Source organism: Athene noctua, chromosome 6 (assembly GCF_965140245.1).
Source record: "Athene noctua chromosome 6, bAthNoc1.hap1.1, whole genome shotgun sequence".
Lineage (NCBI taxonomy): Eukaryota > Metazoa > Chordata > Aves > Strigiformes > Strigidae > Athene > Athene noctua.
The window spans coordinates 12,751,911-12,773,463 of NC_134042.1; the positions used below are offsets into that span (position 1 = coordinate 12,751,911).

At 39.2% G+C, this 21,553-nt stretch overlaps 1 protein-coding gene across 3 annotated transcripts; it reads left to right on the forward strand.

Moving 5' to 3' along the window:
• The first annotated feature begins 7,997 nt into the window (after positions 1-7,997).
• On the forward strand, positions 7,998-20,586 carry LOC141961779 (photoreceptor outer segment membrane glycoprotein 2). 3 transcript variants are annotated; one of them, XM_074909100.1, is made up of 4 exons: positions 7,998-8,197; positions 12,878-13,546; positions 18,397-18,643; positions 19,664-20,586. In XM_074909100.1, the coding sequence occupies exons 2-4, from the start codon at positions 12,966-12,968 to the stop codon at positions 19,928-19,930; spliced, it is 1,095 nt and encodes a 364-aa protein (XP_074765201.1). In that variant the 5' UTR covers positions 7,998-8,197; positions 12,878-12,965; the 3' UTR covers positions 19,931-20,586. The 3 variants fall into 3 exon arrangements, with proteins under 3 accessions (XP_074765201.1, XP_074765200.1, XP_074765202.1); XM_074909099.1 differs by having other exon boundaries at positions 7,998-8,169; XM_074909101.1 differs by having other exon boundaries at positions 7,999-8,105.
• Positions 20,587-21,553: the final 967 nt, after the last annotated feature.

Below are 21,553 nucleotides of genomic sequence, written 5' to 3' on the forward strand. Positions count from 1 at the left end.
TCTAATCTTTTAACCAATTGCATTTTGTTGCTATATTTGGCTTTGTGTGGTAGTTATCTGGTATTCCATAGCATCCTATTAGCAACAGTTTTGGATGCAAGGGATGTGAAAGGGGGATTAACTGTAAAAAGTGCCTCTAAATAGTATCTACTCTTATCTAAATAATATCTACTCTTTGAGACAGACTAGAGGGCCAGGTGGTTAACTGGTCTGACCCTATAGGGTATTTCTTGTATTCTGATGTAACTGTGGTTTTTGTACGGGAGTTTATCATGCAGCCTTTGAATCAATATATCAAACATATGTGAGTGAAGAGCCATCTCTGAATCTGCATGGAATAGTAATGAGCGTCCTGGGTCCTCCTATAAAACCAGAAAGCTCTTGCAAGCATATTCAAGTGTGGTAGCCCAGCACAGATAAACATTTAACTCAGATGTGGCTGTGAATTAATCTAGTCATTTTAGTATTTATGTAGAAAGAAAAGGGGAAAGAAGAGGAGCTTCTAACTCCCGTCTGTTGCAGATCTCTGAGTCTATTCCTATGATGTATATTCTCTGGAAGATGAATTCTCATATGCACGTTTTACTTGTCCGTGTATGTAAACAGTATACCTAAATATTTCTTCTTGAAACTATTACATCGCTTTCATTATTCCCGAGAAACACACTGAAATTAACATTTTTATCATAAATTATACCAAAAATGTTACTTTTATAAATAAACTATTAAAATTACAGGAAGGTGAAAAACATTATTTGCATCAACAAAGATTCAGATCTTGCCAAGAGGTGAATTTCACCTTGGAATGGGGAAGAACAAGTATTGGAAACAACTGTCTGCTGGTTTAATTTTTCTGAAGTCAGAATGTTGACATCAGCAGAAACTTTAATCTGTTAATTCCAAAATAGAGGGAAAATGAAGTTATTTAGCAAAGTTAGTCAGCTGTAAACCACTGCAAATGGTGGACACCTCTGCCTCTGTTCTGAAGATTTTTAAATAGGTGGTGCCAATTAAATCAGTAAAGCAGCGTCTCTTGTCTTAGTTCAATCCTAAATGTCTAACTTGGCAGTAGACTGCAAGGAGACAAAAGAGGAGTACTGCAGGCCAGAACTCTGAAGTTGGAGAGCAGGAGGATTACTGTCAGAAATTACTCCACGTTCCAAAGGGTTACCTGACCAAACTTTATTATAAATGAGTAGTTGCTATGGAAATCTGTGAACAAAAAAAAAAGAGGTAAAAGGTAAAAGTTGTGCTGGAATGTACATGGCAATACAACTTACTGATAAGTTTGACTGCATGAAAAATAATCCCCAGTCCTGTAAATATTTTCTTACCTGTCAAATATAGTTTCAGTATTTAATAATAAGTATTCAGTCACCTGAGGCATTAAATAGAACTGGTCTGAATTTAAAAAAAGTAGAAACAAGCATGTAAGGACCAAAGTGACAGCAAACTGTTTCTGGACACAACTGGACACAGCCCTAGCTTTTATGATTTTTTTATTTTAAAAAGAGCAGAGACTGAGAATATACCCACGTATATATCTCCTGATATCTTCCTGATATCTTTCTTTCTTTCTTGTTTAAAGAACTAGATCAGAACTTCCAGGATGTCTGTAGATGGAACACAATCTTCTAGCGATTCAACTTCTGCTTTCTTATGCTTCATAGTGGATAATCATGGAAAAATAAGTTTGCTTTCCTAGAAATCTTCTTCCTTGTGGGGTGAGGGAGATGTGAAAATTTTCATCAGTGTATTTTGTCTGAAAGGAATGATCTAATGTTTCTTCAAAGACTCTTTCAAAATTAAAAATCACACCTATACACAAACTTATTCATATATCTGCTAGTGGAGAAGGGTGACATGATGGACAATATGCAAGACCTTCTGATCTCTGCTGTTATTTTCTTCAAATAAATGCGTATGGGAGTAGATGATTCATTCTGTGAAGTACAGACTCCTTAGTTTCAAATATTTTCACTGGAACTTCTTTGCCTAGACAGCAGGGTGTTTGGGTTATTTATTTATTTCTGTGTGACTCAGAAATTCTGAATAGTGTTTCTGCTTAGTTGACCACAGAAGTAGGAGACAAAGATCCAGAAAATTTTTGGGGCTGCTACAGGGGAAAACCGATTCCAGTTCAGCCAGACCCAATACAGGGAGTCAGAAATCAAATGGTTGTCAGAAAAGATAAGAGAGAAAAAGAAAGAAATAATAAAAGGGGGAGGACAAATAGCAAGATGCACAGACTTCATAAGTATTTATTCCCAAGAGATGGAAAATTCATAGGTTTGGTTAGTCAGTAAATGAGCATCCACCAAATCCTAGTATTTGTTTAAAACTGTAACTAAAAATTAATATATAAATGGAGGTGGAAACAGTGCTGTCACTGAAGAGTAGAAAGGTAAACACATTTTATAAGCTCACATTTCAGGCAAAAGTCAATGAGCAAAAGAAGTATTGATCAAAGATAGGATAGCACTTACAGAGTTTTGTAAGATGTTTAAACAGGTATCCAGTTCATAGCAAATGAAAAATCACAGACCTTGAGACATCTAGTTCAGCCTTGTCCAAGGAAGGACCAAATGTCCCTACAACATTCCTGGGCAGTATTTGTCAACCTCTTCTAAAAGTACTCTGTTGATGGAAATCAAACTTTCTCATGGGCTGTTTACTATTCGCACTAAAAGAAAGATTTCACCCATTCTTTCTCCTCCTATCATGAAAGGAATTTATTCCCTTTCTCTGTACAACTACCTTAAAATTACTGGAACACTATTTTTACCTCTCACCATCAGTGTTCTCTAAAGTAGAAAACCAAGTTCCTTCCATCTCTTTTCATAGGTCATGACTTCCAGACACAGTATCAATAAGTATGAAGTCACCACTGAAGGGACAGAGGGATCTTGGATCTTTTTCAGAAGAGCTCTAAGAACACTGTGTCTAGATGCTGCTTTTTGTCTATTTGACATCTTCTGAAACTTTGTGGGTTTGGGGTTTTTTGTAACGGTCTCTTTTCTTTCTAAAAGAGTCTCAGATTCACTACAAGATGTCCTGAGTAACACTGTTCCATTCAGATGGTGTCTAGAGATTGAAAAACATCACCAACATCAGGTTTCTAACAAGGTGAGAATAGGGAGACTTCCTGATTGGTGTAGGAGGTCTCTTTGAGGAGAAACATGAGAGTGTATATCTGACTACTTTGCTAGGGGAAGAAGGATCAACTAGCAGTATAGTGAACCAAAGTATTGATGCTATGAGGTGATTCGCAGAAAAAAAGACTCTACGACTCGAATAGAGTTATAAAGCCCGTATGTTTACTCCGGCCGGGGTGCAAGGGGAATTCTCCACAAAGCTTGCACACCCACTGCACATTTTACCAAAACTGATAGAGTGTAGATATCCATATTCATTGGGTAACATAACACAAACATACATATGCATGAGTAAGGCTGGGTTAGTTAGAAAGCATGGTGTCAGCAGTTTATGTTATCGTTGCACCTGCGCATTGTCTCCTGGTGGGTGTCTTCGGGAGGAAGGCTCGTAGTCTTTCTCACCCTGTTTTTTCCACGGAGCATGCGCAGATTCTCTTGGCCAATTTCTTGAATAACAAAAGTGTTTTCCAGCTGATTTATTTTTCTATCTTATCTAAGAGAACCAATAGAACTTCTACCATTCATCCATGGCTATCTTTACTCATTAACAAAATTCCAACTAGTTAGAGCCACCTGTTACTCAAGGACAAAAGCATACTATTTTGCTGAACATTATAATCCTTGGTAGATTTTCACAGTGAACTGCTTTGTTTTGATGAACACAGTAGTCCTTGGTAAAATTCCACAGAACAGTCTGGGCAAGCAGGATTCTTAGCAATATTTAAAAATTACTATATCTTGCTATAAATAAGTTGCCAAGCAGTTTTCTGTAAGTAAATAAGTAAATAAATCTCAAAACAAGTAATCATTTCTCTGTATCAGAGGTATGGAACAGAAAAAGGAAATTTTACCTCGTTATGTAAGAGGAATTTTGTTGGGAGCCCTCATAATATGTGTATAATTCCATTCTACAAAAAGCTTCCTGATGACTGGCTTGTGATGGTACAGTCCATAGTGAATAAGGTACAAAGGTGAAAAACAAGATTGCTGCATGGTCTAATCATGAATAAGGTCATAAAGATGGATTCTGGTAAATTCATTTTTCATAGATTCAGAAAAAAGTTAAAGCCCACATGAAGGTTTTGGGTTATCAACCAATTTAAAATATAGGTTCGCTTTCCAACTTTACCATAGACTGCTGGTCTGATTTTAAGGTGAATACACTATTTCTGTGCCTTAGTTTTCCATTTGTAATGACTCACCATGAGTCAGGAGTGGATGACTCAGAGGTTATGGACAGTACAGCTCCTATGGATTGAAATCAGAGCCAACTTGCTCGGGACCTGCATGGTGTTTCCCGGAATATACAGGAGCCCTGAAGACTAGCAGTACATGTGCAATGCAGTTCATGCAAGTCTGCTATACTTTCCTTTTTGCCTGAGGCTGGATCCAGTATCCATGTTGTTATAACCTTTAAACATCTGAAAAATGAAAATTATAATACTTCTTTTTCTGATTCATTGAATTTGCTCTGTTCTTCAGGCAATTAAATGAGCTACAGTTACAGTAATTTTGCATGGAACATAGTACAGCGGGCCTTCTGGTACAACTGTAGTTGTAAAAACACATAACTGACGTAGTTTGCAATAAGATTTTTGGCATTCTAATTTACAAGCTGGGTTCTTTTAAATTACTGTCTCTTGCCATTACCTCTTGCCTTTGAGTTTTGACATTCCCTCTGCCAACTGCAATTTCATAAGAATTTCAAATGTTGAGATTTAACTTAGGTATCTTAAAAACAACCCAAATCACCCACATACCTCTATACTTCCTTCCTAAACGTTCAAACTTGTATTTGAGATATGAATATTCTGCAAAGACCCAATTGCTTCTATTTGCCTAATAACTTATGCCTCTCAGTGTCTGCCATGTGGTTCAGAACTTTACAAAAAAAGCAGATGAATTCCCTTTTTCATACCCTCTCCCCATTAACAATATCAGTGAGAATCTCTTCTTGAATATGGACTCTCCCTCTGAAGCACTGACATGTTAAAGTCATAAGGTACCTGCTTGTGTCAGACTTACTGAGTGCCTCCACTTTTAGTCCCATTAGTCCAAAATCTCTTTATCATTAGTTATCATTTGCATTAAATACAAGATGAAATGGAAAGCCATCAAAATAAAACAACTTTTGGAAACTAGATATGAAATGAAATTTTGCAGGATGTGTCATCCCAACTTAGCTATTTAATTAGGCTCATTCATAACACATCTGTCCTTGCTTGTGGACTTATATATGAATGGTACTAAACAAATAGGTGATTGGCCAAACATTTATTAAATTTATTTCTTTCAGATCCAAAGCTGCAGCACAGCAGTCTCCACTGCTAACAGGAAAGTGTGTGTTTTATTTCTATGCCAGTGGGTGATACCTAGATAGCAGACCCACATGTGACTACTCCTGCTGAGTTACAAAATGCTACCCTACCATTATGGTCTGGGTGTCCAGGCTTCCCAGCAGGTCTGTAAGTGCATCATGGTTAGATTGGCATAAAACAAAACTAATTTCTGAATAATTCAACTTTTAATATTAACTTTGAAGCCAAAACCATTTCCCAATATAAGATGGAACAAAAAATACAGGTATCATTAACCTCTAATTGAATTAAAATTGGATTAAAATTATTTCTTACAATGATGCATTCCTGATCTTCCACTAGCTGTGTGAGTGACCTCTAATCTCTCTAACACAAAAGAAAGCTTCTTACTTTGCATTGCAGAAAAAAACTACGTACAGCAGCACTGCCACCTTCTGCTTGCTTTCTTTTGTGCATGCAAGTACTAGGTTTATATTGCAAAGCAACAACAAGGAAGGTACATTTTTCTACTAGTCGGTATCTGAAGCGATAACATTTTCTAATACTCAGGGATAACGTATGTCTGGAGTTCCACAGATGTGGGGAGTTTTCACACATTAACTTTTTCTGGGCATAGTAAAGGACTTCAAAAGTTTGTCTAGGATTTCTAATATATCACATCCCAGCCGGAGCAATAGCTCAAAAATCTCAGGTAAATGTGTACATTTGTGTTCTTTTGCTGTCCACAAGGAATATACTCTACCTATTGAATATAGTAGTGTTGATCTGTACACAGATGTACACATTTGAACAGATCTAACATATTTCTTGGGGTCTGTACGAGTACAGCAAGTCCAAAGCATGAATGATCCATGGGCATAGGACTAAGTCACTGCAGCTGCAGTGTATTTGATCATATGCCAACATTTGTGTGGCCCATATACAGTAGGTCCAACAGGTCCCAGATGTATCACATATGCTCTTGATCTGAAGTTTCCTGGATGTGCTATACATGAACACATAGGCAAGATAGAAAGCTGTAAGCCGTACTTTAGGATATTTTCTTTAAAAGGGTGAAGGCATGGTAAATTATATTTTCTGAAGTGAAGTTGCCAGCAAAAGGCAGACTGAGCCTGTATGGCCCCAGGGACCCACACACATGTGTCAAGGAAACAGCTCTGTATAAGCTGGCCATGTGGTACTAGACAATGCATTGTTGGATGGAGCTTTCAGCATAAACATGAGTTTGACTGTATCAGAAAAGCTGTAAAGGGGGAGAATTTCACTGTATGACTTTATACTGCTGGGACATGTCCTTGGGGTTTTTCACCCTGTGGAGGCACAGAGTGACACTGTCAGTTAGGAGCTTCCCTCTTCATGCAGTAACATATGAAATGACTTCTGGCAAGTGAACAAGTCTTAATTGTTTTTTCTTCCCAGAATATTGTAGTTAGGTATTCCAGTCTCTGCTTTATTCAAGACTTTGATAGACTGAGTTGCACCGATAATGAATCTCTTACCTTTCCCTGATACTGATGCATGCGGAGGGGTGTCTATCTTTACAAAAGCATGAGACCATAAATGAGATAAGCAGGAGTATTCCCAGAGCACAGAGATAGAATCACAGCAATATCATGGTATCGGTTTATTGCTCATCATTAGCTGGGAGAGAACAGTTTATGCTTCCAAGAATATTCATATGCATTACAATCCCTGGTGCAAGGTCCCTTGCAGTCAGTCATATGTGCTCACTGAACTCTCTCTGCTATGCTGATGTATTATGGACCTGATAGACAAACTTGGTCCTGCTTAGCGATTCAGTTCTGGTACTAACATCACTACTAACTTGGTCAAGCGTTGCTGCAGGCTCAGCTTGTTGCCACTGCTGTTGCCAGTTCAACCCAGCTATGTCCATCCCACAAACTGCCACATGTTGGGCTCAGAAATGCAAAAGGACAAGATGCTTTTGCTTCTGGCTTAGGATAAAGCTTTTAAGAGTCTACTAGATTGTTCTTGAACCTGGAAAGCTTCCCAAACCAGAATCTACTGTGACTCATACAGGATGATCCAATTGCTCTTGGTTACTTGAATTCCTTTCTTGGACACGCTGATCCAAGTGTATCACAGCTGATACACAGAGGACAGATAATTCCACCCAAAGCAACAAAATATGGAATGATAGGTAAAGCACATAGTAGTGAATGTAAATGAGGATTGCCTAAGACAGATTTTCCCTTTCCACAGAAGCACAAAGTTTCATTATTCTCATTCTTCTCTCTCTTGGACCCATATTTACTGTCAGGTAAAAATTCAGAACTAAAGAAGACATTAGCAGGTACTGAAGAACAGTTTCTGTTAGTTACTAGCCCAAACCTCAGGGGGGTAAAAAGGTAAAAGTAGTTACTACAAATCCATTTTGTTGGTAAGATCTCAGTTCACACTCAGTTAATTGGCCTGTTTTGCAGGATTTAACTTGGTGGCATAAGAACCTTGTAATAAATCTCTTAGCTACGATTAGAGATGAGAGATTAACACAGGCGGGAGAGCTGAAGTCTTTTTCTCCATCTCCGTTGGTGAGTCAGTGTAAAGACAGAAGAGCTATGCAGACATCAGGAAATCAGTACTTCAGTCTTCCTTGGGATGTCTGATCCAGGCATCTTCTCCCCTGTATTCAGCAAGTTACCAGTTTTGAGATCCTGTTCAGTCCTCTGAAGCAGGTCAGTGGTTTATTTTACGATGTCACAGGTAAGAATGTGTGTTTAGCTAAAATGGCAGATTTTAGTGAAATGGGTAAGATAAGATGTGGTTTGCTTGTGACAAAACTTCAAGTCAAATTTCTTTGGACAGTTGGCATTTAATAAGTTATAAATAAATAAATAGCTCTGCTATGTCTTGTTCTATGTATTTAGAGGAATTTGATAGCAAAGGAACAGGTAGGTGGCATCTTGGAAGCAAAAAGCTACCGTATGCTGATGGAAGCTCTGTTTGAAGTGAGTTAGACAAGGAAGGCTTGAGACCAGTATCAATAATATGGGAGATTTCCACATTTATTGGGCTGTTTCTGTCAAAGGAAATATTTTTCCCTTTATCCCTTTATTATTATTCCCTTTTAAGAATAAAATCCAGCTTGCTCTCCCAGAGCTGGGGAAAAAATATCCGTGTGTATAGCTTCATAACGCTGGAGTGGCTCATGTATGGTAAGGTGTGTTTCTGAGAACTTTGACAGAGATGTTACTACTGCTAGAAGCATCTGTGGTTTTACAGTAGCCCACTGCCAAATATAACTTGCAGAAGATACATACTGCAGAGCAAGACAATGACACTTTTAGCTCATAATTGTGCTTCAGTTCTTTTAACTGGAAGAACTTTCTCCATGGTGCTCAAAAAATGCTACTACATGGCAGTATGCATGTTGCAGTACATCATGCTAATAAATATATTCAATACTTCATTGAACAGTTAGGGAAAGAACAATGTTATGGTGTATTTACAAAATTTGTTATGATGGGAAGAGAGTCTTCTCATTATCTAAATTCAGTAAACTGTTAGCATAGGAAAAACTCATCTCAAGAGAAATGTCCATGTAGAAGGTGGGAATACAGGAACAGAGTAGGTAAGTTGTTCTGTCCCAGACTCAATGCACTCAAAGTTTCACGAGAAGCACCATTGTCCCAAAGATGCTTTGAGCAATCCCAGGTGTATCAGTGGCAGCCAGGGTCACCTGACAAGTGGTCACTGCAGTACAACAACCAGTCATTCCCCCCTTTCCTCTGGCAGTGTGGCTCATACAAAATAGATCTTATACTGCCGGAGGACTGTGGTGTGGGTACTTCTGTGAGATGAGCGTGAATATTCCATGAAATCTAACCTTATAACAATACCAAAATTGCACCAAGGAGGCTGGAAATACCATATGAGAATTACCGGAGGCAAGGACTTATGAGAAGTGTTGCTCTTGCACATTAATTTTTAATTTTTTTAAATTTAGGCATCTGAAAAAGGGGGAGGGAGCTAGATCAGAATAGCTACACGAGATTGAAAGTATCCCTGCTTATGGAATTCAGCTTCAAATTTCTTTATGGCTAGAATATGACAGAAGGTCTCAAATCTACATCTTCCAAAATCAGCAGTGTCTCTTGAGTAGATTGATTTTAAGTAAGGGTAGAACTGTTTACAGCTTTTGTTCAAAGGGTAGAGCAAAAGATGTTTGGCAGGTAGGGTGTCCTCAGTGACACTGTAACTATGTGTGTGCCTAACAATTCGGAGGCATTTTGCAAATACATACATGCGTTTCAGAAATGAACAGTGAGTGATGTACTTACGTATGCTGGCCCTTGAACGTGAACTGCGTATCAGTAGCTAGGAAATTTCACAACAGATTCTCTCTCTTGTGAGCTCTGAGACCTGAGTATCAGGGTCAAATAAACCTATTTGCAGCAGCCATTTAGAGCTATTTAAGTTCAAGTCATGAACTGCTTAACTGGTGAAGCAATCAAAGATACTGTCTCCGGGTTTAGCAGACAGGCTGTTGGCTGAATTCATATGAAGGCTTAATTCTGTGCCAGCAGAAGATGATCCTTTTAAATGAGGTCTGAAGGATACCCTAGAAGAATGGTGTGAAGAAAGTAGTGTCATTTTATAAATGATTGTTCTCTGGGCTTGTTTGTACAGAGGTGTATATCGGTAATCAGTATTTCACCATGATAATCAATATGATTATCACAACACGATCACAATTAATATTCAACCATAGCCGATAATCAGCCTTAACAATCATTAAAATTAGGACCCTGTTTTTCAAGTCAGAGAGCTGCTGGCCTCAACAACTTTGGAAATAAGACCAGTTAGGAAAAATACTGTGCATTTTGCACACTATTTTATGTATTGTACAAGAGATAAAGAAACATGAATAGTTTTGAGGGGAATTACTGTCTTCTGTAAATGAAAATAAATGCAACGTGAATTAATTAGATCTCACAGGCGTTAAAATGCTTTAATACTCAAATGCATGAAGATATCTTACCATATCCTCATATGAATGGAACCCCCTATTCCTCGCCTATACAAACAGAATTGATTCTTTCCAACATATACAGATAACTCTGGGATACCATTATGTTTTTAAACTATGCAACAATCTGCTTACCCAATGTTATGCTTCACTGCAGCTGTGGATCCTTTAGTGGATAGGTATAGCCCTACTTCTGTACAGCTGGTCTGCAAGTAGTTTTCATGCTGTTTTAGCTGATACCAGTTTTATTCAGATGAAGCTAAGTAGTAGAGTCCAGTAGCTTAAAAATATTATACAAGAATAATGCTGCTTATGCTTCTCTATTTCCCCAAATTTATAGGACTATGTTTTACTGTTTATAAATGCCATTGTATTAGTGGAATTAGATGACTGTATAATCGTATAAATACATAGTTGTACAGTATAAAATCACTTTAATGAAAATTACCGAATTTGTACAAGACCACGCTGAGAGCAGACTTTCTGGTGAGGAAAGAAAGAACAACAACAACTCCCTATATCTTGCATGTGTGGAGGAAAGACAGCCACAAAGTATTGGAAGCACTGAAGGAGGATGAAGGTTCATGGTTTGATCCTGAAGTACTGCGGCATAGTTCTACATCCACATCATATACACCAAAAACACATTGTCTCCAGCTCCAACAGCTTTTAGAGCTTGGATGTTATTAGCTGCTTTCTGCCTGTGATATAACTGGAGAGGTGCAAAGGAGAAGTTATTAGTAGTGTTGCAGAGATGCAAGGTTAAAAGTGCTGGGGAGGATGGTATCTTTTCTTAGATCCGCTAATAGCTGGGGAAAAGAAGACAGACCTTGAAACACAGAAGTCTTCCTTCAGCTGTGAAACTGTGAAATACCAGATTTGAAACTCAGGGCAGAGAAGAGTCTCTCTGAATATATTCTATGCCCATCATTGTGACCTTCGAAGAGAAAAGTAAGAGTTTGTAGATCACACAGGGAAGTTATTAAAGGACTGTTAATAATGTAAGAACAGGTGTATAAAAAACAAGCTCATAAAATATACAAATTATTAGACACATGAGTATTTTCCTGTCATTTTTCAAATGGTTCCCCTTCAAAAAAATATTGTGGTGTCCCTTGGGCTGCAGAGCCTTCTTCACATGGGAGAATGGAAGCAGTTCCAATGGGCAATGAATAATTCAAAGTTATTGCAGAAAGTGCAAACCAGGAATGAAGTTCAGGATTGACTGGAATATGGAGGACTCAGAAAGAAAACCAGTCTACAGGTGGCAGGAGGATTGGAATAAGGTGTGATTCTTACAGTTCTCAGGACAAAGGGAAAGAGCAAGCAACTTTAGGTGCAGGAACAGAGGTTAGGCTTAGTGATGATTCCCTAAGGATTAAATAGGCCTCATTTAATACATCACGGTATTCCCAAAACTGTATTTTAATAAGAACTTTCAGAAAGAAAGGAAGGACAGTCAGGTAGAGAAAGAAACAGAGCATTTTAAACTGCTGGGTTTTTTTTTTAAGGTGTGAAGATGTTCTGCTTTTTTGTGTAGGGTGATATGTTATTTCACATAAAAATGATAGTGCTTTTATGCCAGATCAAGTGGAAATATGTGGTGGAGGATGGTTTGTTCACCAGTAATATATTCAGGTCATAGCACTTAAAAGTTAGTAAAATTTTGATGTTATTTTCTAGAAAACTGACAGTCATTGATAGTTTAACTATTTGTTGAACGTTTTGTGTCTGTGGATAACCACAGTCAGTTCCCCCTGCAGTTTTTGCCAGCGTGATCATATCTTAGTATAAGCATAGGAATAAAACTGCTTTTTGCTAGCAAAATCATATTTTACTGCACATAATTAATGAAATGACTAAAGACACCCATAGCATACTGTGTTTCTGGTGCTATTTTCATGGGGCTTTTCCATATGGAAAAAAAGGCTTACATAACTATGCTGTATATATCTGCTTGTTTGTTCTGCTTGGTCAACCTTTGAATGCAAATCTGACCATGACACAATAACCTAAGTATTATAAATTCCTAGAATCATCACGAAATTACAGGCAACAAGAAGGAAAAGGCACCATAAGTCTTCTGGAGGGAAAGACAGCAGATCAGCTCACTTCCAGACATCAGAAAATCTACACAGAAAATTGCTCTTGACAAAAGTCCATAGGAATCCAGAGTTCATTGGGTTTACTGTTTGCTTGTTTTTAACTGCTCTAGTCAGTCCTTAGAATTTTACATATTTTTTTAAGTAATTCACATTGTATGAAATACAAGCAATAAATGTCACTGGGGCACTCCCATGGCAGGACTCAAATTGCGTGAGGCTGTACAGGAAGTTTTCTGTAGTCTCTATAAATACTTAGTCAAACAGACAGTAACCTCTCTCTCTCTCTCTCTCTCTCTCTCTCCTCTCCAGATTTCTACTGCATGCTTTGGATACATGCTTCTAATCAGCTTACGAGCTTTCCTTGACCTGTGCTTCTTTTCCTAACACTGATCTGACTATGGCTGTCCTCAAAGTAAAATTCACCAAAACTAAAAGGGACAAATTGGCTCAGATCTTATGGATCCTCAACTGGGTTTCGGTAGTAAGTGGGGTCATTCTCTTCAGTCTTGGCCTCTTTCTGAAAATAGAGATCAAGAAGCGCAATGAAGTGATGGCAAAAGGGGACATTAACTCTGTCCCCAACATGCTGATCTCTGTAGGGGTCATAGCTTGTATCATCAACTTTCTGGGTGGCAAAATCTGCTATGACTGCTCAGATGCCAACAAGTTCTCTCGATGGAAACTAGTTATGCTCCCCTACATCGTATGTACCTTCTGTTTTACCTTCTGCATCCTGGTGGGTGCTCTCTTGTGCTATACCATGAGGAACGAGCTGGAAGAGTCTCTCTATCTAGGACTGAGGGATGCTATTAAGTTCTATAAGGACACAGACATACCTGGACGATGTTTCTTAAAGAAAACAGTGGATATGTTACAAATTGGATTCCAGTGCTGTGGAAACAACGGCTTTAGAGACTGGTTTGAAATCCAGTGGATATCTACTCGTTATTTGAATATGGCTTCCACGGAAGTGCTGGAGTAAGTATTTACTAGTCATAACAAAAAATTCTAGAAAAAAAATTCATTGCAGAAGGCAAAGTAGATACTAATTTTTACTGGACCTTTGTCTCTTAGTCAAAGAACTGTAGAATGACCACATTACTCACAAAAGATGCTAACTACCTGCACAATCAAAAGTTGCCTTTTGCTAAATTTTTAGGGACACTAGGCAAAGCAAAGATGTATCTTTCCTTTTTTAACATGGTGAATTAACTACCTCAAAATTTCAATTATAGTGAGCTGATAAGGGAAAGAAAAAAAGGACTGTACTATCAATACATTGCACAGTCAGTCCTAAACACTGAAAGACCCTTCTCCTTCAAGATATTAGACTTTGCAAGCCCAGGTTCAAATCCATATGTTCACATGTGAAAAACTGCCAACACCGTGTACTCTGCATAAAAATGGAGAATAACCCTCAAAATTTTTAGTGGTGGTGATGCTTCACATGATGTAGCAATTGTGAAATTATATGGTCAGAAAGAAGAGTCTGGTAATTCTTACAGACAATAGAAAAGGTAACAATAAACAAATTTTTAAAGTAGACAATCCAATATGTAATAATTCTTCTAAAGCTGAAAAAAAAAAAGTCTTCACTGATGAGAGCATAGAAGCTATGTATTCCTGGGAAAGACAAACACAAAAAGCTTGACTGGCATTTGTCAAGTGTTCCGTTTTGTTGAACTCAAAAATCAGTGACAACAAAGCCAGAGGATGGGAGGCCAAAGACCTTACATTCACAGAATGTGCAACTTGAAACTGCCATCATAGCAAAGCGTATATACAGAGCTGCAAATATAGCAGAGGACAGGACCTAGGAGAATCCCGACAAGAAGACATCAACATGCATAAGGCAGTTGGCTGTCGACATAAAGCAAGCTTTAGAACAAGTGTTCTCAAGAGGGAAGTTGGAAAACAACAATGACACAAACCAGACTGACCCAAGATGTGGTTTTGATCCTGGTTCTACACTGACATGACACCAAAGATGGTCCACAGAACTTAAGAGTAGTATCTTATTGTGAGGACAAAAGTAAAATCTACTGCCTCTTATTTCTGTGCAGAACATGCAGAAACAATAATGTTTTACCCAGGGTCTTAGCTAAACTGTTTTCTTCTGTAGGGTCACCTGTGCTCTGCCATTATTTTTTAAATAGACTGTCAATTAATTTTTGCCCCGTGTAGGCAAAATATGGCAGTGAAATGTGTGTGAGGAAGTGATCACATTGCAGAATTTCTTTTACCCTGCATAAATTGTATAATTCCATCTTGATTGCTAGAATCCAAGATGGTGCATATAACTAAATTATACTATGATTTCCAAAAATCTGGTAGTGAAACATTTGATATTAAATTGTTGGAAGCAAAGTCTAACCGGTAATGTTCAGAAAGGATGGAGAAGAAACCAAGTGGGGTTTTTTTGTTTTATCTTGTACTGTATGTCAGTTAGTACCTGGTAGATTATGAAACAAAGCAGGTGAGAACAGATGTACTGTCAACTCACATGTAACTTTTGCAAAACTGAACTTTTCACCTTCATAACCCTCTTTCCTCTCCTCTCTTCTGTATCCCCATTGCCAACACCACAATGTGCCAAGAAATGGAGAGAAATAATGGGAACGGTAGGAGGATGAGGCAGGTTACAGAAGTATAATCCTATCATTGCTTTGGTTGGGTACAAATCATCTTTTTACAGCCGGAAAAGCAACTTTTGCTTTACAATGCCATAACAACTTTGAACTGCAAAAATAAATAGCAGTGAGTGTCTCGCTCCCTCAGCTCTGTTACCGAGGTCTTCCCCTCTAACAGTACCAAGATACATCATTCTTTAATCTGCCACTATTAAGGGAAACACGATGACAGGGGGACATAACCCAAGTCTGGAAACCGCTGTTGTTGGTAGTAGAAAGAAGATTTCTCTTTATAATGTTGCAGGAAGAAAAAAAAAAAAAAACTTGATGCTTGGGATTGACAGAAAAGCTTAAGACCTAGTTTAAGAGATCATATGTTAACCATTTTAGATGCTGTACCGTATTTGGGTCACGTCACTGAAATATAGAGGGCATTTTGCTTGCTGTGGTGGGTTGACCCTGGCTGGATGTCAAGTGTCCACCAAAGCCACTTTGTCACTCCCCTCCTCCGCTGGACAGGGGAGAGAAAATACAACATAAGGCTTGTGGGTCAAGATAAGGACAGCGCGAGATCACTTAGCATTTACTGTCATGGGCAAAACAAAATTGACTTAGGCATATTAGCTTAATTTATTACCAATCAAATCAGAGTAGGATAACAAGAAATAAACCCAAATCTTACCTTTACTTCCGATTTGTCTACCATCTCCCCCCACCAGTGGCACAGAGGGACGGAGAATGGGGGTTGTGGTCAGTTCATGACCCGTTGTCTCTGCTGCTCCTTCCTCCTCATGGGGAGGACTCCTCACACGCTTCCCCTGCTCCAGTGTGGGTCCTTCCCACGCGAGACAGTCCTCCACGAACTGCTCCAGCGTGTGTTCCTGAGGTCGCAAGTCCTGCCAGCAAACCTGCTCCAGCCTGGGCTGCTTGGGACCACAGCTCCTGCCAGGAGCCTGCTCCAGGGCAGGCTGCCCACGGGGTCACAGCCTCCTCTGGGCGCATCCCCCCGCTCTGGTGTGGGGTCCTCCTCGGCCTGCAGGTGGATATCGGCTCCTCCGTAACTGCCGCGGGTGCAGGGCTCAGCTGCCTCACCAGGGTCTGCCCCACGGGCTGCGGGGGGATCTCTGCTCCCGCGCCTGCAGCACCCACTGACCTTGGTGGCTGCAGAGTTGTTGCTCTCACATATTCTCACTCCTCTCTCTGCCTGAAGTTGCTGTTGCACAGCAACTTTTCCCCCTTCTTAAACACGTTATCCCAGAGGCGCTACCACGGCCGCTGACGGGTCTGTCCTGGAGCCGGCCGCGTTGGCTCTGCCGGACACAGGGGAACCTTCCAGCAGCTTCTGACAGAAGCCAGCCCTGTACCCCCCCAGGTACCAAAACCTTGCCACACAAACCCAATACACTGGCCCACGTAAAAACTTCCCTTTCACAACGCGCTGGCCTTCCTGTCCTCCCTCTGTGAGGTTTCTTTTCTCCTTCCCCATTCGAGCCTTCCATTTGATACCTCTCTGGTTTTTCTCTTCATTGTTTCCCTCCCAGTGTGTTGTTTTGCCAATGCCTGTTACACTGCTTGCACACTTAATTCTGGTTTCAATGGATTATTTGGGTTCTTTTTCCATCGGTTTCATTCAATGGCCGTTACCAGGAATGTAACCAGCCATTCAATGGCCGTTACCAGGAATAGTAACCAGGACAGTGACAAAGTGAAGAGCTAGCCTTTAAAATGGACAGGAATTCATGCCTAACCTGCTCATAGGTGGGAAATGGCAAACGAACTCACTGACTTACTTGGAAAGATCTTTGAGAAAGATATTTTTGACAGAATGTTAAATGAAACAAAACATACCACCACTCCCAAAAATAAAAAATTGAGGTTGTTTTTATCAGGCCCACAGCAATAAAATGAAGGCAATTATTCTGCCATCCCAGCACAGCCACAAATACTGAGCTTCCTAGCAGCTTATATTTCTTATGAAGGACACATTTAGTCCCAAAATGCCTGAAGAACACTGGACTACAGAGTTTCTGCTGCTTCTGTTCACCTGAGGAGCTTCTTGTGACATCTTTTTCCCTTTAATTTAGCTTATCTGTAGTGGAACAAGAAAATATTATTTATAAATGTTAATAAATAAGTTTTGGAAAATATTCTCCTATTAGCAAATGGTGAAAGCTGGATATCTAAGAAAGTTGTCTCATGTATTCTGGCTTTCTAACAAAGGCTAAAGGGCATGGGCTTCATTAAAAGTGGCCATGCTTCTCACCTGGGGGGCTGTCTCAAGAAATAATACTTGTACAATGAGAATGAAAATAGATACTTGCTTAGAGGTTACTTCCCCAAAGTGTGAAAGCACCTCTCAGCATCTTACATAATCTCCAGTTTCTGGAAAATCTATTTCTCTGAAGAGCCCACTTAGAAACAGACGTCCTCACAAGGATGCACTAGCTCAAGAGAAGGTAATACAAGGAAAATGGATGTCAAGAATTCATTTAACTCTTCCAGAAATTTGATTAATCTGAGACTGTGTTCTCTTTCCATCCTATGACTTTCTTCCTCCCTCCTATTTCTTTATCTTTCTTCTTTTCCCAGTTGTTTTTCTCCTGATCCTATAAGGGAGGGAAAGGAATAATTTTTAGCAATAAATACAGTTTCAAAAGTTACAAAAAGTATAGTTACAAGAAGTAGAAACCCCCTTATGAATTAATCTTAAAACATGTGCCAAACCAGCCATTGCACACAGGTACAATGAGGAAATGCCAGCAGACAGTATCCAGTGGTTCTCATGGCATGCAAAGTTGTATTAGGTTTTCTCTTAAGGAATGCTTGTGTTGAAAATCAGTCCAGAAGTAGTCAATCATGGGATTTCTAGGGCCATAACTTCCATTAGAGTTCCACCGAGATACTAAAGACAATAACTGGACTTATTGTCAGTGCAGATACCTAAAAAGGCAACGTCTCCGTAAACAGTGAATCCACATCTTGCACGCACAGTGCTAAGAACCACGTGAGATACTGTGCTGATACCACACATAAGAAATGCAGCAAACGAAAAATTTAGTTTTCCTGCAGTAAGCAACTTTTCCAGTAGGCCATTGGAGAGGCCTACATCACAGCAGACTTGAGTTACATCCTTCTATAAAAACCACAGGCACTGTCTCCTGCTGATCTGTAATGCCCAAACTTTCTGTCCTGTTGCAGCCGTCTAAAGAGCAACATTGATGGGAAGTTCTTGGTGGATGGAGTACCCTTCAGCTGCTGCAACCCAGGCTCCCCACGGCCCTGCATCCAGTACCAGCTGACAAACAACAGTGCTCACTACACCTATGATTTTCTGACAGAGGAGCTCAATATCTGGATGAAGGGGTGCAGAGAGGCCCTGCTGGAGTACTACACAGCTATTATGAGATCCATTGGTATTACAGCATTGCTTATTTGGTTGTTTGAGGTAAGTCTCTCAAAAATGGTCTGTGTCAGATTAACTGGAGTCTTCCTGCTCTCTAGGATGGGAAACAACCAGAGTGTAACATACTCAAAGTGCCTTGGTATGTAGTGTAAAGTCCATAAGCACTTCAAGAATGTAGCTGGACTTTCTTTAGTACAGACAACTTTCTCAAAGGCCCCAGAGCAGAAACAAATCTCACTGAAGATGAGAACTATTAGAAATTATGTATATAGTTCTGTATATTTACAGACTTCTTCAGTAGACTGTGGCATATTCCCTTCCCTGAAGCCTTTATGGGATCAGATACGAGATGACACGTACAGTGGCACAACCGCAAGGAAATTAGGTGAGAAGGTGGTGCCAGAAACAACAGGCCTTTGGTAGCTCATGAAGAAGCTGTGAACTAGCTCTCTGTGCTCCCTTACACATCAACAAGCGGGGCAGGTTGATTGCGATTCCAACAGAACTGTGAAAGTGCAGCTTTTTCCTAAATTTATGCTTGAGCCTCTACTATAGGCCATCCATCTTAATTTTAATGCATTGGCATGTAGGACACATATGGCTTACATAGGGATGATTAAACTCCTTGGAGAAAAAAAAAAAAACAACAATTTAATCAAGGCCAGTGCAAAAAATAAAACAAAACCATAGAAATTAGCAGACTACAAGTTTGGGTTTTTTTTTTCCCAGTGACCAATGGTTCCATTAATTGATCATCCATTCTACATGAGTTAGTTGTAGTCTCCGAGGCTGCAGTGCTCCCAAGTACGTCTAGGTATTTACGTGCTAACAACATGCAAGCGGGAATGCTACCTGAAGAATGGAAGGAGAATCAATCAATCTCTCCCTGGTATTTTTCTTTCTAAATCTAATTAATTGGGAGAGAGATTAGATATATTGCTGAGATCAAGAATTTGTCTGCCTTAGTCAATATTCATTATTAGGCCTGTAAATAAGTCAGAAAGCTGACTTAATGGTGGGATTAAGGTTGTAGTTTAAACTCTGTTTAACTGTTTCTTGCAGCTGTCTGTACTCATTGGTGTCCGGTACCTACAAACAGCAATGAAGAATGTCCTTCTGCTAGGAGATCTAGAGGGCGAATCGGATGGTTGGTTACTAGAAAACAGCTTTGTGGAAACTGCCAAATACAACATCAGCATCATTAAAAACCTTGGCAAAGCCAACCAGATCTCCACTGTCTCAGGCATAAATGACCCCAACATTGATGTTCAAAACACAAACTGTGGCAAAACCAATGATACAACAAAATCTATCCCAGCAGCTAGCTAGGCAAGTCTCCAAAGAAACGACATCACAAGTGTAGCTTTGACATATTACTTACAGTTAACAGATTTATCACTGGTGGGGGGAAAAAGGGTAAGAAAACTAGTAAGACAACTGAGCATACCACGGACTAGAGGCAGCTCCAAAACCATACTTTTTGGATACTTCTTCTTTGGCTGGATGTATTTTTACCCATTCTTGTGAAATCCCTGATTTTCAACACTGCACAGAAACTTTTGGAATTTTCCCCATTTACTCTCCCTTGCTTACATACTTCTGTCATGTTCTGAATACATCAGAATAATCATTATGCACAAGGAAATATTCCAGATAGGATCGGTCTACTGTGTACCAACAAAGTTTTGTCATTACTGGCATTACATCTATAGAAATCCCATCAGAAGGGAAATCCCAAAAGAAATTATTACACTGGATAAAATGGTTCTTTAAAAAAAGACAAAAACTATGAAATGAAAACTCTGTTAGTCCAAGTTAGGATAGAGAGAACTTATACATATACTGCAGCCCTTCTAAAAGAACCTAGGTGAAATTGAGTTGAAGGCAATGAAAGTTGGCATCATGTATTTCACTGTTCTTGAGGGTTTTTTCCAAAATAGTCTGAAGTACCTCTTCATTTTTCTCCTTCCATAGTTTATAGAAAGCCAGCTGCCATACTGCTGGAAGGAGTTCTCTGCTCAAGAATCTAACCAACAGCTCATGCCAGGACATTTAAAATTCCAAGTAGCATGCGATAGCACAAGTTTAAGACCAAGCAGATAGTTCTCAGAAAACAAATACTTATGATTCTAGACGTTTAAAAGCTCCTAATTTCAAAAGTACTTACATAGATCCAGGGGCTGGAAGATAAGGGATTATTTGGAACCAGTGAAGGCAAAGGCAGACTGAGAGAACTCCCATCATGTTCCTAGTACAGCGCTCCGGAACGGTGTCAATGCATGAAGGGAAAGCCTGCTACACCCGAGACACTTGTAGTTACCTATGACTGTAATTCATCATTAATAGTAAGCAGGAGAAACATACCAATAGAGGATGAAAAACCAAATGAAATATTTTACTTCTTACTGTTCCAAATAAGACATTGTTTGAATATAACTTTGGACAGCCTATGCATTCTTTGTGTATAATCAAGTAAAAGAAGTTATATCATTGGGATATTCAAAGCAGATCTATTCTTGCTTTTGAAATTGTGCAAAAGTAACAGTGAAGATTCCTTTACCTGCCTAAACAACATTGTTTTCTGTAACACTAGAATAAGCAAGAATTATACTGCAAGAATATCTCGTAAATAAAGTGTGTGATGTAATAATTTGTACTGTAATTCAAGCAGGCTATATACATGATCATAATTTCAAATGCAATTGCTTCACTGCTTAAAATTTTAGGCCTATTCTTAAGTATGTTAAAAAGAAAAACGGACAGATGGGGTTTGCCTGTAGCAGATGTTTTGCAAAAGGCGCATAAAAGGCAAGACCATTAGAAAACAGTTCTTTCCTCTCAACTTCCAGGAAAGAGCAGCTTGGGACTTGATATGACAAAGAGGGTATTTGTGTCACTGTATTTAATAAATCTCAGAGGATATTTTTATCTATGAATTTGCATAGTATTTTT